General features: G+C 48.4%; 8 protein-coding genes across 8 annotated transcripts; 4 read left to right on the forward strand and 4 right to left on the reverse strand.

Annotated features, from left to right (window-relative positions):
* Positions 1–499: 499 nt before the first annotated feature.
* On the forward strand, positions 500–1,666 carry FSUBG_8219 (cytoplasmic tRNA 2-thiolation 1; the record flags this gene model as incomplete). The annotated part of the gene is made up of 1 exon (XM_036686604.1): positions 500–1,666. One exon carries the CDS (start codon positions 500–502, stop codon positions 1,664–1,666), a length of 1,167 nt encoding a protein of 388 aa, XP_036536268.1.
* Positions 1,667–3,235: 1,569 nt separating this feature from the next.
* FSUBG_8220 (histone acetyltransferase) lies at positions 3,236–6,679 on the forward strand (the record flags this gene model as incomplete). The annotated part of the gene is made up of 3 exons (XM_036686606.1): positions 3,236–3,905; positions 3,962–4,009; positions 4,062–6,679. 3 exons carry the CDS (start codon positions 3,236–3,238, stop codon positions 6,677–6,679), a joined length of 3,336 nt encoding a protein of 1,111 aa, XP_036536269.1.
* Positions 6,680–7,003: 324 nt separating this feature from the next.
* FSUBG_8221 (uncharacterized protein) lies at positions 7,004–8,173 on the reverse strand (the record flags this gene model as incomplete). The annotated part of the gene is made up of 1 exon (XM_036686607.1): positions 7,004–8,173. The coding sequence occupies one exon, from the start codon at positions 8,171–8,173 to the stop codon at positions 7,004–7,006; it is 1,170 nt and encodes a 389-aa protein (XP_036536270.1).
* Positions 8,174–9,005: 832 nt separating this feature from the next.
* On the forward strand, positions 9,006–10,552 carry FSUBG_8222 (negative acting factor; the record flags this gene model as incomplete). Its single annotated transcript, XM_036686608.1, has 2 exons — positions 9,006–9,746; positions 9,794–10,552. 2 exons carry the CDS (start codon positions 9,006–9,008, stop codon positions 10,550–10,552), a joined length of 1,500 nt encoding a protein of 499 aa, XP_036536271.1.
* A 59-nt stretch (positions 10,553–10,611) lies between these two features.
* On the reverse strand, positions 10,612–11,115 carry FSUBG_8223 (cupin 2 domain protein; the record flags this gene model as incomplete). Its single annotated transcript, XM_036686609.1, has 1 exon — positions 10,612–11,115. The coding sequence occupies one exon, from the start codon at positions 11,113–11,115 to the stop codon at positions 10,612–10,614; it is 504 nt and encodes a 167-aa protein (XP_036536272.1).
* Positions 11,116–11,724: 609 nt separating this feature from the next.
* Positions 11,725–12,254, reverse strand: FSUBG_8224 (uncharacterized protein; the record flags this gene model as incomplete). Its single annotated transcript, XM_036686610.1, has 4 exons — positions 11,725–11,836; positions 11,891–12,029; positions 12,086–12,166; positions 12,218–12,254. 4 exons carry the CDS (start codon positions 12,252–12,254, stop codon positions 11,725–11,727), a joined length of 369 nt encoding a protein of 122 aa, XP_036536273.1.
* A 914-nt stretch (positions 12,255–13,168) lies between these two features.
* Positions 13,169–13,925, forward strand: FSUBG_8225 (uncharacterized protein; the record flags this gene model as incomplete). The annotated part of the gene is made up of 3 exons (XM_036686611.1): positions 13,169–13,394; positions 13,454–13,576; positions 13,642–13,925. 3 exons carry the CDS (start codon positions 13,169–13,171, stop codon positions 13,923–13,925), a joined length of 633 nt encoding a protein of 210 aa, XP_036536274.1.
* Positions 13,926–14,070: 145 nt separating this feature from the next.
* Positions 14,071–14,709, reverse strand: FSUBG_8226 (uncharacterized protein; the record flags this gene model as incomplete). The annotated part of the gene is made up of 1 exon (XM_036686612.1): positions 14,071–14,709. The coding sequence occupies one exon, from the start codon at positions 14,707–14,709 to the stop codon at positions 14,071–14,073; it is 639 nt and encodes a 212-aa protein (XP_036536275.1).
* Positions 14,710–15,042: the final 333 nt, after the last annotated feature.

A 15,042-nucleotide genomic window follows, 5' to 3' on the forward strand; every position in this document is an offset into this window, starting at 1 on the left:
TAGTTGCTCGTGGGTTGAAGAGCAAAAGTCCAGGACACGATGGTGGATGGAGAACAAAGTCGAGGAGAAAAGCGAGAGTCAGTGCCTTTTTTGCTGAGAAAAATAATTAGGGCTTCTTTGAAATCTGTACCCACATTGAGAAAAAAGAACGACTCCACTGGCTGGAAGAAGCAAGGTCTGGCAGGGGAGGGGATCAATCTTTTTCACGACTAATGCAGCACACGTGACCATGACTCCTCTTACAGTCAGGCAACATACGGAGTACTGCTTGAGTCAATCATTGGGAGGCAACATCTGAATAAGGAAAAAAGAAAGCTACCTAGAATCTGTAAAGCCAACGTAAATTCCAAGAGACTTTCCCAACAAATCAACTGAACTCGGTCGACATAAAGACTCCTGTATTTAGACAGGCCGTCCACTTCTTTTGGCCATCTAAATCATCACAAAGACCCAACCAGTTGAGACTCAGTTGGGACTTTCAAACTCCACTAACAGCAAAATGGCACCTACACCTTGCGTTCGGTGTCAAAACAACCGAGCTGTTGTAAAGCGACCCAAGAACCACCATAAGCTATGCCGAGACTGCTTCATCAAAGTGTTTGAGGATGAAGTCCATCACACAATCACATCATCAGACCTCTTCTTCCCGGGTGAAAGAGTTGCTATTGGTGCTTCAGGTGGCAAGGATTCGACAGTGCTGGCATCTGTAATGAAGACTTTGAACGAACGACACGACTATGGACTTGACCTAGTACTTTTGAGTGTCGATGAGGGCATCAAAGGATATCGGGACGACTCTCTAGAGACAGTCAAGCGAAATGCTGTTCAGTACGACATGCCCCTGGAAATTGTTGGCTACGACGAACTGTACGGATGGACCATGGACCAGGTTGTCGAGACTATCGGAAAGAAGGGAAACTGCACATACTGTGGTGTTTTCAGACGACAGGCTCTGGATCGAGGAGCCAAGAAGCTGGCCATTCAGCATGTCATCACTGGTCACAACGCGGACGATGTTGCCGAGACCGTTCTCATGAATCTGTTACGAGGCGACATGCCACGCTTATCCCGAAGTACCAGTATTGTTACTGGAAACGCAAACAGTGAGGTCAAGAGAAGCAAGCCTCTCAAGTACGCATACGAGAAGGAGATCGTACTCTACGCACATCACAAGAAGCTGGACTACTTCAGCACAGAGTGTATTTACAGCCCCGAGGCTTTCAGGGGAACAGCACGTGGGCTTATCAAGAATCTGGAGAAAGTGCGGCCAAGTGCAATTCTCGACATTGTACGAAGCGGAGAGGACATGGCTCGACTTACACCAGACAAGGGCCAAGCTGCGTGTGGCTGCGACGAAGGCGAGGGACTTGGAGGCTGCGGATCAGCCAACGGGCGGACTTCTGGTAACGAGATGGCCCAGGTCGAGGCCAGCCTGAAGAAAAAGCACGAGTCTGCAGCTCTCGAGACAGAGATCACATCCAATGGAACACCCAAGGACGATGCAGTTCCCTTGCCAATAAGGACTAAGAAGCAAAAGGAGACACCTACGCCAAAACAGAACCTAGGGAAATGTGTCAAATGTGGTTACATGTCGAGTCAGACCATGTGCCAGGCCTGCACATTGTTGGAGGGTCTGAATAAGAATAGAGCAGAGATAGCGATATAATGGATACCCTTGCGGTCGATAACAATACTTCTGTCGTCCCATTGCACCATCACTTGAGCAAAGCACTTGGTTTGAAATTGTTTTATTCTTTCTCTTAGCCGCTGTCCATCCGTCTCATGGGCTTCAATGCCTTGCTACAAGTACCCCAGATATATGTATTTACAATTGCAGTTTTGGGCTGTCGTCTCTGGTAATTTGCCCTCGGTTCCAAATTTCTGTTTAAGAAAAGCGCTTCTCCAACTGTTTGATCGAATTAATGCTTGAATCGCCGGTTGAATAGAAAAACAAACCTTCCAAGGGTTGTTCAACTCGAAGCCTAAAGGCGCTTCTGATTTGTCTGTCTGTCCTCGTAGAGTTCCCGTAAGTCGGCGGTCACGGTCCATCACTATTCAATTTGTTAGTGCGCTCGAGTTATTGTTCGGCTGGATCTAAATCGTACTTTGCTATAGACTAATTAGTATTGAAGATACTGTCGAATTTCCATGACTTACTCTATCCCATTGATCCACGGAGTAACGAGGTCGTTTGCCCTCGTTCTGCCAGTTCTTGACGACGGCAAGACCCGTACCAGAGATACCGAACATCTATCAATCATCAGTGAGCTTCGGTATCATGCGGTAGCGAGATCGGACGGTGACATACACCAATCATGATGGCATAGGGAAGAAGAGCCTCAAAGGGGACGGGCATCGTGACGGCGGCGCTGCCTGAGCAGACTCGAAGGTATTCGGCGTATTTATCGGAGAACGAGAGTTCGAATTGGCCAAGCCTGACCTGTTTTCCGGGTTCGTCGCGATGGTCGTGAGTCTACCGAGTAAACGGGCCTTGAATTGAAGCTCACGTCGAACCGAGCCATTGACGACTCAGCGATTGGTGATGCAGATTTCGGTGCCTGAGGCCAGAAACTCCCTACCTATCCCTGCGTCGTGGTACAGTAACTGAGGGGACCTGTCGCACAGTGTGCTACCAAGCTCCTCAACAGTAGAAGCCTACCTTAGCAAGAGAACAGAAGAAAAGGAGCAGCAAACTCCAGTTTCTTTATTTTGACAATCATTCAGCACTCCCAAGGCATTTGAAAAACGAATTGAAGCAAAGGAATCACCTAATTTATTTTCCTTAGACTTGTATACTATAGGATCTTCAATAATCCGCTGACAAGCACTTTCGCTTTTAAAATTCCGGACTTATTTTCTCTTCCCTGGAAGGGCTTGCTCCCTAAGCAGCTGTCGCACGCACTGTGGCAACTAGCTCCCGCGACTGCTGTTTGATATCACACAAGTTGACGCGACGTGATTCAGCGGCTTTCCTATCGCATCTCTACGATCCTTAGACTCTCTACGAACGCGTGGTTCAAACCAACTTGGGCGTGTCAATCCACTCCGAAATTTTCGTTCCAGTAACTTGTACTGCGCATTCGCTCCTGGCCGTCCCTCGATGCAAGCCCGCGTACCGCGATGAAGCAGACGTGACCACACTGCGAGAAACCCTTCGCAACCTACCGAAAGCGACCGATATGCAAACTCGAGGCTCTCGTTTCAGGATCTTTTCTTTTGGGACGCGGGGGTAACCATGACAGGCGCACAAACTATGGCTGAAGAGCTTCCACACAGCGTCATGGTTTCCGACGAGGATGCTGAATATGAGACGGCAGGCGAAACAACAAAAACAGTCGCATCTAGGTCAAGTGGAGGCAAAGGAAGCTCTGGTACGAATCAAGCTCCGGCAGAGAATGGCGATGCCGAGTTCGGCGACCACGACGCATCTGGCGAGGATGTAGACGCATCTGGAGAGGAGGACAACGACTACATGGCACCTCCGCAGACATCTTCTCACGGCAGTGTTGGACCTCCCCGAGGCGACGACGAAGAAGATCACGAAGATATTGAAGGAGATGAGGAACATGAAGAAGACGACGTAGATGCTGAGGAGGATGAAGATATCGATGCTGAAGGAGAAGACTATGAGGAAGACGAAGGCGTTGGTGCCGTCAAGTTTCAACCAGGGACAAGAAGCGACGACGAAAATGACAGTGAAAGCGATAAATCCGAATCACCAAGCGCTAACGACGAAGAGTCAGACGAGGGGGCTGCATGGGATGATGCCGCAGAGGCCGAGGAAGATCATGAAGATGAAGAGACGGCCGCCTCAAGCAACTGCGTCTTCTGCGGCCATAACGAAGACGAAGACCCCAGCGAGGAGTTTGAAGTTTATTTGGCCTGCGTGCGTTGTGGTGGTAATGGTAAGCTCACCTACCACATCAGTATATATTCTTTATTGGAAACTTATCAAGTATAGCTCACCAACAATGCGCGCGCGATGCGGCTGCACTGAGTGCGGAGAACAGTAGGTTACAATATGTGAATAAGCACAGTGTGGCCAATGCTGACAATACCAGCGCCCGAAAGTTGGAAATGCCCTGAATGCTTCAGCAAAGAAGAATCCGACGTGGGGAGTGAAGATGAGGAGATGGAGGATCACGATGTTGACCACAATGCCGAGATTCACTCCCAACAGTCTCATGTACCGGAGGTACCAGGAGAGCATGAGTCTGGTCAGCACGTGAACGATGACGAAGATGCCAGCTCCCAAAGCGACAATGACAGCGAGCTTGATGAAGGGCCTATTGACGCCCCTCGCAGCTTGAGAAAACGCAAATCTTCATCGCTAGAAGATGACGGAGATAGGCTTTCAGTGAGGAAACGACGACGAAACCAGTCCCAAGACGCAGGGTCAGAGAGCACAGCACGAAATGGAAGTGCTGAACCAGGGCGACACCACCCTCCCAGAACTGTGCGTCTCAAGGTTCCACGACCCCCACCCGTCTCAATAGAGAAACGTACTCGTACCTCACTTGTACTTAAACTTCATGTCAAGCCTGGCAATCTTAAGGAAATCTTATCTCGCAAAAAGCGAGAAAAGAGAAGGCAGCCAGGCAGTGCCACGCGCCCGACCCCTCAACGACAAGCCCTGGCTGCAGCTCCAGCTCCAGTTGCCAGAGCCAACCTTACTGCTGCAACTATATCTAACCTTCCCACGCCTTTTACATCGGACAACTACTCACAACCATTTTATTCCTTCTATGACCACGAGGCCGATGAGATGAAGGGCAAGCCCTACGGCGGCATATTGACTGAGGTCGAGGCCGACACGTCCAAGACTCTCCCCGATGAGGATGATCGAAACAAGTTCACCTCTACCTTGAAGAAAGCCGAGGATGACTGGAGAGCGCGTCTTCTGCAGGCCATGCAAGAAGACCCAAATCCCCCTACCCGAAAGTCGAAAAAGTCCGGCAACAACGGTAGTGAGATCGAATGCATCGATTTTGGCGGCTGGGAGATCGATACTTGGTATGCTGCGCCGTATCCTGCTGAATACAGCATAAATCGCGTGCTGTACATTTGCGAGTTCTGTCTGAAGTACATGAACTCTGACTACGTTGCTTGGAGGCACAAACTCAAATGCCCTGCCAAGCATCCACCAGGAGACGAGATCTATCGTCATGGATCAGTCTCGGTTTTCGAAGTTGACGGTCGCAAGAACCCGGTCTACTGCCAGAATCTGTGCCTTCTTGCCAAGCTGTTTCTGGGTTCGAAAACTTTGTATTACGACGTTGAACCCTTCCTTTTCTATGTTTTATGCGAATACAACGAGACAGGTTATCACTTTGTGGGATACTTTTCCAAAGAAAAGAGGGCTAGTAGCCAGAACAATGTCTCGTGTATTCTGACATTACCAATACACCAACGAAAAGGTTACGGCAACTTGCTCATAGACTTTTCCTACTTGCTCACCAAAGTGGAGGAAAAGACGGGCTCTCCAGAGAAGCCTCTCTCCGATATGGGCCTGGTCTCATATCGCAATTACTGGCGACTGGTTCTGTGTCGATACTTTTTGAAGGTGATGGAGGACGAGAAACACGCAACAGAAGGGCTCAGCATAAAACGAATATCCGCCAACACCGGCATGACCCCGGACGATGTCATTTCTGCTTTGGAAGGTCTCAGGGCCCTTGTCAGAGACCCGCAGACCAAGCTGTATGCCTTTAGAGTCGATTTGGATTACTGCCGAGAATACGTGGGCAAGTGGGAAGCCAAGGGTTACGTTCAGTTAAAATCCGAAGCTCTCGTTTGGACTCCGTATGTAATGGGTCGAACCAATGCCGTCAACTTTGAACTCGGCCCACCGATCAATACCATCGCGCCAAGGGAAGACGACGAGGCCAAGATTGACGAGGGAAATGGCACGGCTGCCATCGAGGATCATCAGCCAATGGTCAATGGGGAGAAGCACGATGCGTCTGCTCTCGAAGTAGTCGCAGATGCAGATGCAGACGGCGATGCCCCAATGAACATTAATGGAGAACAGCCCCAGGAATCTCCAGTCGAGAACCACAGTGCGGAACCAGTGCCAGTCCAGTCCATCGAAGATGTGGCGCCGGGGCAAGAGAAAGACAAGGACGTTGAAATGGAAGATGCAAAAGCCGCAGGCCCCCCGGCCTGGCTACTACCATACCAGAACATTCCGTTCACCCGCTTCGAAGTGTTTCCTGCAGTACCTGGTGGTCGACGAGAAAGAGCTCGACCAAGCGTCAGTCGACCGACTGCCCCTCGCCCAGCCAGTGCTCCCAGACCGAAGCGTCCCAGCAACAGCCATCGACCATCCTCGTCTCGACCCAAGAGTTCAAAGAAGAAGACTGGAGGGACCGGTCGTGGACCAGGTAGATGGCCAAAGGGAACGAAGAAATCCGATTACGGTAACGCTACCAGTGGCCCTGGTCTACCGCCGGGCTGGGTCGATCGCCAAGCCAAATTACCAGGTGTCACAGAAGGCAAGGGGCCAGAACAGGAGGTGGCAGTTCTTGACTCAGCAGCAGAAGACTCGGTTGTTGTCTCGACGAAGACTAATGGCGCCAAAGTCAATGGGATTGCTGCAAATAATGTGGGATCGGGATCAGGATCGACGGAAGAGGCCGCTAGAGGTGAGGACGTGGATGCTGAGGGAGAGGATATCTAATTTTATTGAAAGCGGTCGATTACAGGAAGGCTTGGGGTTACGGATGTACTATATACCTTGGTAGGATCGGCGCGGGTTGCTTTATTGGCTTGATCTCGTCGGAGACAGGGGTCGTTGTTTGTAGCAAGCGGATTGTTATTGAAATACTAGACAAGACAGGTCACAGAACGGAATCATGCTTCTTGGAGGTTAAAGGCATGAGGAGCAGGACTAGGAATAGGACTAGGAATAGGAATATGATTTATAACAAAGGAGATCTGTATTAGCGAGTGTCTGTCTATGAATGCTGAGAGAACTACGTGACTTACCTATTGTTAGTTTATGTTATGCTTTATTTGGTATGATTGTAGCCTCAACAGGTTCGCCAAAGACCTCCAGCGCCTTTGACTGCAAGAGTCCTAGATATACTTTATACATACGTTGGAACTCTGATTTCGTGAGAGATCCTTCGACCGAGCACTTGTCGAATGCACGATGCATGGTTTTCTCGGTCAGTTTGACTACTGACCTGCCACAGATGAAGGTGTTCTTACCAGACCAATCTTGACTGCGGATAGCCATGAGCGGTTTGTGATGGGTATCGCCGTCTTCAGGCTCCTCATCGTCGATATCACGAATGTCCATGTACTCGTCTACCATGCCTCCACGGTTCTCAAGGCCTTTGCCGTTGTAACTGTAGATGGGCAGGCAAACGGCATGATCCCCCCAGATCTCGATGGTGATCATCTTGCGGTACTTGGAGTAGATGGGACCGAAGCCAGAGACTGCTGTGTGGTAGTTAGTCGTTGATACCTTGTCGTCGCGGTACTGACTATGGAAAGGAGCCGAGATGATGGTTCCAGGCCCGAGTTCGTTGAGCTTTCGCCTCTGGTCAGTCGGACGCATGTGGACGCTGACAGTCTCTCCGAGGCTGAGATCAAGATGGGCCTGGTGGACTCCGTAAAAGGATTGGCCGCCCTGTCCAACATCTTTTGTTTGTGTGCAGCGCCTGAGATAGGCAACATCGCCTCCAACGTTGGAAGAAACCGAGCTCCTTACAGAGGAAGCAGAGCGCGTTGACATGGCATACGAGTCTCGATGCGAGTCACGGCCTCGTCGATAAGATACAGGTTCTCGGGTAACCATTTCCGCAGGATAAGAAGTCGGCAGTCCTTTGTTGTTTGAGTGGAATTGAGTGTAGAACTTGGCTGCCAGGTTACGAAGCTGCCAGCTACAGTCCTTACATTCCCAGTCGTCGGCCGCAGAGTGAAGAGAAGACATGAGAAAAGAAACAGAGTCCTTCTGTTCAACGTGAAGCATTGTATCTTCCTGACACGTGGTTGGTCGGCTGGGTTGCGTGGGTGAGAAGAGTGCGTGAGCAAAGATATTAGTCTTGAACTTATTAGCCCGGTTGCTGGTGTCAATTTTCAGAGACTGCTGGAGATATCTGCTTTGGACGAGACCCCTACTACGAGGATAGGCCTTTCGAATGCGGTAATCGTTGAATGGAGGCATTTTGATGGGTTAGTTTCTTTCTTGTATATCTGGAATATTTGGTGATTAAAACCGGTTGTTGAAGCTGAAGTTGCAAAAGTGCATGTGAGTGATTTTCTAGTCGTTGATAATGTCACGGGTATTGAAGACAGACCGCAATTATGTAGTTTACTGGCTGTGTCATCTTTTGGGGTCTTCTTTATAGAGTTACGGGCAAGTGTCATGTTGTTCAGTTGGACAGGAGAGATCTGAGATGTGTTGTTCGACATGGTGTTTACGAACAAAGTGTAGGTTGCCGAACAATATTTGTCTGGAATGCGAAATGCTGGTTGAGAAGCCCTGAACAGGTGCTTAGAATATGTATTGATTCTTAGGAAGCAGTATTTCTGGTGGTGTATTCTGTCGTACCTAGGCTTGAGTGAACACTGATGCTTCCTTTGCTGCAAGTCGACGTAGGGCTCAGAGCCATGTCGATCGAGAGTTTGTGCCCTCTAATAAGTCAATATATGATTACAAATTAGAGGTCTGTTTCATCTGGTCTCTCATTCATCACGTTAATTGTTTGATGGCCCTGGCTCTTATAACTTAGAGGCTCAAGTTGACTAGTGCCGTGGGGGAACGTGAACCTTTCAACTAACTTGCATGTAAGCGATAGCATCGATAATGTCACATCGAAGTAGAGGCTGTCTCCGCTGCCGCCAACGACGAGTCAAGGTAATTACTTAGCAAGTGTGTTATTCTTTTCAAGTGAGAGTTGATCTGATTGTCATAGTGCGACCGCAGCCGCCCGTCATGCCAACGTTGCATCGCCCGCAATGAGCTGTGTGTAGGGTATCGAGATGAAGGCGACCTCATGTTCCAACACGAAACTGCAAAAGTTGTCCTCAAGAGTCACAGTCACAGTCACAGTCACAGTCACAGTCACAGTCACACTTGTACTCCTTCCAACTCGTCTCGAGATCATCGTACAAGGAGTCGATCAGTTGAGCGTGTCTCGGAGAGCTCGTTCTCTTCAATCGCTTCTATCAATCTTCCAGCAGCATTTCCATGGTTAAGAGACCAGTCCAAAACAGAGCCCGTCTCCAAGGATGAACAGATAACGAGCATGTTCATGGATAAGTATGTACTGTTTCCTTGTAATGAGTCATCCTCCCCTGGCTTTCTTGAGCATCTCCCTTGTTTGTTCAAAGAAGTCAATATCGAGGGCCGCTACGCATTGAGATTCGCTGTTCAAGCATGTGCTTTCGCAGATCTTTCTCGTGAACAAAGCCCAGAGGAGGAATTAGTCAAGAGGTCGCTAGAGCACTATGGTTATGCTCTTGGTGCCCTTGGACAATCTTTGGCTGAAAAGAACAAGACACCAGATGATTACGATTTGATGACAGTTGTTATGCTGGATATATTCGAGGTGGATACACTACACAACTACACTCCATCTACCAAGCTTATACTCTTGCAGACACTCTTTATGCCTGGCTCGTCGGCAACTGGTGCGCACGCCCAAGGCATGGCACATATCTTGCGACTCCGTGGCCACGAGCAATTCCATGACCCCCGTGGCTGGGGCCTGTTTCGTCTAGCCCACCATAGACTCGTAAGCAAACCTGAACCCTGACCTGACCATGTGAATACGGGACTTAGAATTTGAAGCAAAAGCAGCATTTGGCTAAGCAATTGAGCCCACTACCTGAATCGCAGGATTGGCTTGAGAAGTTGAACGATGATATGGCTTCAGTAAAGCTAGAGAAGGATGGTTTAGCAATCAACCAAGTGTGTCAGCAGGCAAATCAGTTACTGACTTCTATCGATGCTGGAGACGTTGAAGCTCGCAAGTTGTTAGACCTGATGGATGAGATGCTAAGCCTTGATCAAGAAGCTACTCACTGGCGGAAAAGTCCAGAATGGAGCTTTCAGACTAGGACTCACGAGGAGATACTTGATAACAGAGAGTCCAGCTTCTGGTTGCCAGAGTCTGTCCAGCTTCACCCAGACGTATGGATGGCCTATGAGTGGAATTATCACCGTACTGCACGCATAATTCTTCATCAGAAACTGGTAGCGTGCTTGGAAAAGGTCAATACTGCGCTACCATCAGACTCTGGAGCTGCAACTCGGATCACTGAATCAATCAATACCATCCAGTCTTTGGCCGGCGAGATCCTGGCAACTGTTCCCCAATCGTTTGGCGATATCGATTGCCTCGGTCGATGGCATGCGGGGTCAAAGACGGCTCGCTGGCAGGCCGTGGGCGCATACCTTTTGCTCTGGCCTATAAAGATCATCAAAAGCCAGAGCGCCTTGACGACGGGTTCACAGAAGGAGGATGCGCAGAGAGTGTTTGAACGGATCAGAGAGTGCACGGGCATCAAGTCAAGCTTGGGTGTTCTATCCGAGATCTAATCACAAGTATCAAGACACATAATTCACAATAGTACACTCCCTTGGACTAAGGTATGCCATCAGAACACAGTATCCTCCAGTTCCGTTCCATCCTTAAGAGTGACAGTTTCAGCACCAATCATGACAAAAATGATCTGGCACGTAACGTCGCCCCTATTCTCCCAACTGTGATTCACGCCCTGCTGAACAATGACCTCTCCTTGCTTGACAGTCTTTTCCTCTCCGCCGTCGAGCCCCAGCACGATCTCACCCGACAGAACCACGGCGTAGTCAAGGCTTTTGGTACGATGCATAGGCGCTTTGCCGCCGGGCTGGATCTGGGTCATGCAGAAGAGAGAGCCTTTGGGGGGACATCTTGGAAGAGAGTTCTCAAATGATGGGACAGAGTCTGTGTTGTTGACGGGGACGCTTTGACGGACGTCGAAGACGTTGAAACCACTGCCTTGAGGACCAAACGGTTGAAAGGGTGTGACATTTGTGTCAGGGACGAATATGGAAGTTCCATCCTCACTGTGCGTGGTTCGTACAAGACGAGGAGAGGAGTTTGAGGGTTGAGGGACCATTGTTGATGATATAATAGGTGGTGCTTTGTATGTGTATTCCGTGTAAGTGAAGAATATAGGGATGGATGGATATGGGAAGATGGAGATGTAGATTTGAACAGATGAAAAGACTGAAAGAGAGAAAAGGCCTTATTTATACATATTTTGTAGGTGTATTCGGCCTTGAGAGAGCGTGAGCCTCAGTCGCATCTTGCTTGATCTTTTAGTGATCGTCAGCCTCAACCTCAACCTCAACTATACAAGGTTCCTCGCGCCGCTTTCCCAATTAGGAAACACCCACGACTGGCGATGCTACGGTGAAGATGTACTATAAGTGGAGGAGCAGGCAGAGTCACACCAACAAAACAAAGCATTTGGTATATAAAAATAGGTGAGTAAGTCACTGAAGAGCTAGTTAGAAATATTTAACAGTGACATCAGTTCTTGTGGCTATTGCTATGTACCTAGTAGACAGACCTCCAAACCCTACAAACGATGATAGACCGAGAGTCAAGGCTACATGGAATGCCTCACAACCTGGGCATCTAGTTAGTCTATCTCGCTAAGAAATAATCAAGCTCGCTCTGGTGCCCTTTGAGAGACGTTGAAGATCCTCCCGCTATCAACGTCTTAGACAAGACCAGCATCTTCAGGCCCATTCGATGATGCCGGATCCATCTTGTACGAAGGATTCTTCAGCTCCAAGTTATCTTCCGCAGGCGGTGCGACAACCTTAGGGTGCCTGAAGGGGATATAGCAAAAGCACACCGTAGATACTAATTGAGCGATAAGAAACCAACCAATGTAGATGATGGGGCAGCCGAGGAGGGTGATGATGGCGGAGAGGTAGAATTGGACTGCCATGAGGAGAAAGGCCATTCCGCTGGCGGTACGTGTTGCTCTCTGGGCTTTCTTATACGCTGTTGTTGCTGTATCTGAGATGAAAGAGTCAGCTCAAGTCCAACAACTACTTGACCAAGGTATTTCTTACATGGCGTTGTGTCGTTGTGTCGGGTCGATGCGACGATGGCCAGGGATATCTGAGCCACGGCTACTAAAATATAGCCATAACCTACAAGAGTCAGTACAAGCTACAAGTGACCACCCAGTTCAAGATACTGACATATGGCAAGATGTTGTTTTTCTCGCGTGACAGACATGTTGGCGGCTATTGCTGATGATTACTCGTGATAGTGAGAGACTGGCGGTAAATACTGGTAGGATGTTTGAAGATAGTATAAGAGAAAGATCCTCGTATTGAACATATATATCTAAAAGTATTTACTTTCATCATAAAGTTCACGAGTTTGTGCTGGCACAGATTCAAAAGTTTAGTTGGCCTCTCCTGTTTATAGTTTGTGCACAACATCAAGAAGACACTCTCTACCAATCGCGACCGAGATGCTACAAGCGAAAGAGTCAATATCAGTGAATTAACCTCAACTCATCTAAAGACTCGAATCAGAGAATGGCACGTCTTCAAGTATCAGGCAGCGGCAACAGACCCAGCCAAGGAGGCCCAATGAACCATATCTATCCAAGCTTAACAAGATCATTGTGTATAGGTACGGTGAGTAAGCTTATACCACCATAACGTGTACGCCATTTAGTCTCAGGGTACTTTAAATAGAGCATCTTGAGCCCTAGAAAGCAAGATTAAGATACAGGAAAAGATACTTAGCTTGAGAACGTCTATACAGTTCAAAACAGACTCTGGAGGTATCATATAAACAAACGTATTCGTCTCCAAAGTCTAACTAGAACCAAAGCCCAGTGATAGGATCGACTCAGAGAGTCCAAAGTTTGTTATGTTAATATTATACTCCAAGAAGCAACCAGTATGAGTTTCTACTTGCTCCAGCAGAAATATAATTTTTCACTTCTGCTCGGATTTCACGGTAAGCCCATAAGGACACGCTGAAAGGGCACTCTCAAAAGCCAAGAGTATCTTTGTGATTAGACTTCAAGGTGAAGGGAACATATACGTTGCTCCCCTTCCCCTTCCCCTTAGTTATTATCCTCATACTCTTCTCTTTGGTCAATCCTCGATTCTACCACCACCACCATCATCATCATGCCTGGATACGACAACTCACCCGCTTTCTTGGATAATAATGACATTATCAGTTCTGGCTCTGATGCTGTTGGCTTCCAAACAGTGGCCAGAGTTACAGTCACAGCAGTGGCCAAGGCAACCACTGCAACGGTCACAGAAACAGCAACAGAAACAGAAACAGAAACATCAGTACTCGAAGAGCAGATCGATTTTATTCTAGACAATAAATACTCTCATGTTATGGGTACTTCCGCCCTTGACCCTTCTAGAGACTGGTCTAATCTACTAAACTTGATATTACAGTCATATTCGCTATTGTCGCTGCTCTCGCTGCTCTTGTATCCCTCGCAATCATCTGCACTGTGATTAGTAGCTTTTCAAAAGTCAAGGCCTGCATGCCACCTCCTGGGGACGACAATGGACATGGTAAATGACGACTCTACTCTGCTTCTCTCTACTGCTCAGTGCTGACCGATACTGTCTCTACTTAGGCCTGAACTTGTACGGTTGCTACAGAAAAGCCCAGGTATATTTCATCTTCATCATCATGTTTCTGCTCGGCTGCATTGCCACCTTCACTCTAGCGACAGCCAAGATCATGTTGCTGGGCAAGATAGAAGGCTCTGTAGACTTGTTGAGTATCGCCTTTGCTGTCCAAGCCTTGACTTGGCTATCTGCAATCTTGGCCAGCCGCTCTCTGATGGACAATACCGTCACTATCTTTGAAGAAAAAGAAGCAGACATGGAGGTCAACGAATGGGATCCCAAGTTGTAGGCTCGTGGTCATCGAATCGACAATTGACGACAAGGACAAGGGCAAACCCAAAGCAAGGGTTCAATGGGGGAATCGAGTGATTAATTGGAAATAAACCGCAAAAACACACACAATCACTGTTCCTATCTCCATCTCCAAGTGCACATCATGATGCGGCTTCACTGCCAACTCCCTCATCACAATAGGCATACTCATATTCCTCCGCCTTCCTCTCTCCCCAAAATCCTTTGCCATAACTGACAAGAATCTCTTCCCCTTTCTTGATCCCTACATCCTTCTTCTTAGTCTTCTTCCCACCTCCAAGCACCCAAACTCCCACACAAAACTCTCCCCATCGCTCGCACCAGACCGTCCTAAATTCCGCATTCGCCCTCTCTCCCACGCCTCTAAAGTCGTTCACGAAACGTCCTTCGTTCCCCTCATTCGCTGCATCAACAGCCGCGTCAAGCTCTCGGTCCAGCCATAAGTCGTAGTCGCTCTCTGTTGACGATGCTGAGCCTGAGTGCACTCGGCCGAGATACGCGAGGATGAAGCTACCAGGCGCAAGATTCTGGGCTGCAAAGAGACCACTTTGGCCATTTGCTGGGTGTGACGGCTCAGAAATGGGCTGGATCTTGACCAGATTGCACGGTGTTGTTGTCGCTGGCGTTGCGATGATTGGAATGCCACTTGAAGCCGACGGTTTGTTTCTGAGAGCTTGTATGTGCGTTGGAGATAGACTCTTGTCATGAAGAGGCGCCTTGAGATAGGGGAAGCCATCTGGCCAATTCTTTGGTTTAGACATGACGAGGCTTATAAACACGTGATGCAAGATGAATGAATGCGATTCATTCACTAAGTATTATTAGCTTTGCTATGCTTTGCAGTGGCCGAAACTCCCCATGAGGTTGATGATCCACTGACCGACCCCACGTATTGATAAATAAATAAATATATATAAATCTATAAATCTATCAAGTCTGCCACAGTCAAAGTTACGACTTAATACAAACATCACATCACATCACATCACAGCCAACACCAAAGGTCCCAAGCATGCAATTGTTTCCTTATTACCAATGCTCCATGCAACTATCTAGACTATTCCTACAGGTCCATCTCATGAGACCATAAATGA

The sequence above is a fragment of the Fusarium subglutinans genome (assembly GCF_013396075.1).
Source record: "Fusarium subglutinans strain NRRL 66333 chromosome Unknown NRRL66333_c0000111, whole genome shotgun sequence".
Lineage (NCBI taxonomy): Eukaryota > Fungi > Ascomycota > Sordariomycetes > Hypocreales > Nectriaceae > Fusarium > Fusarium subglutinans.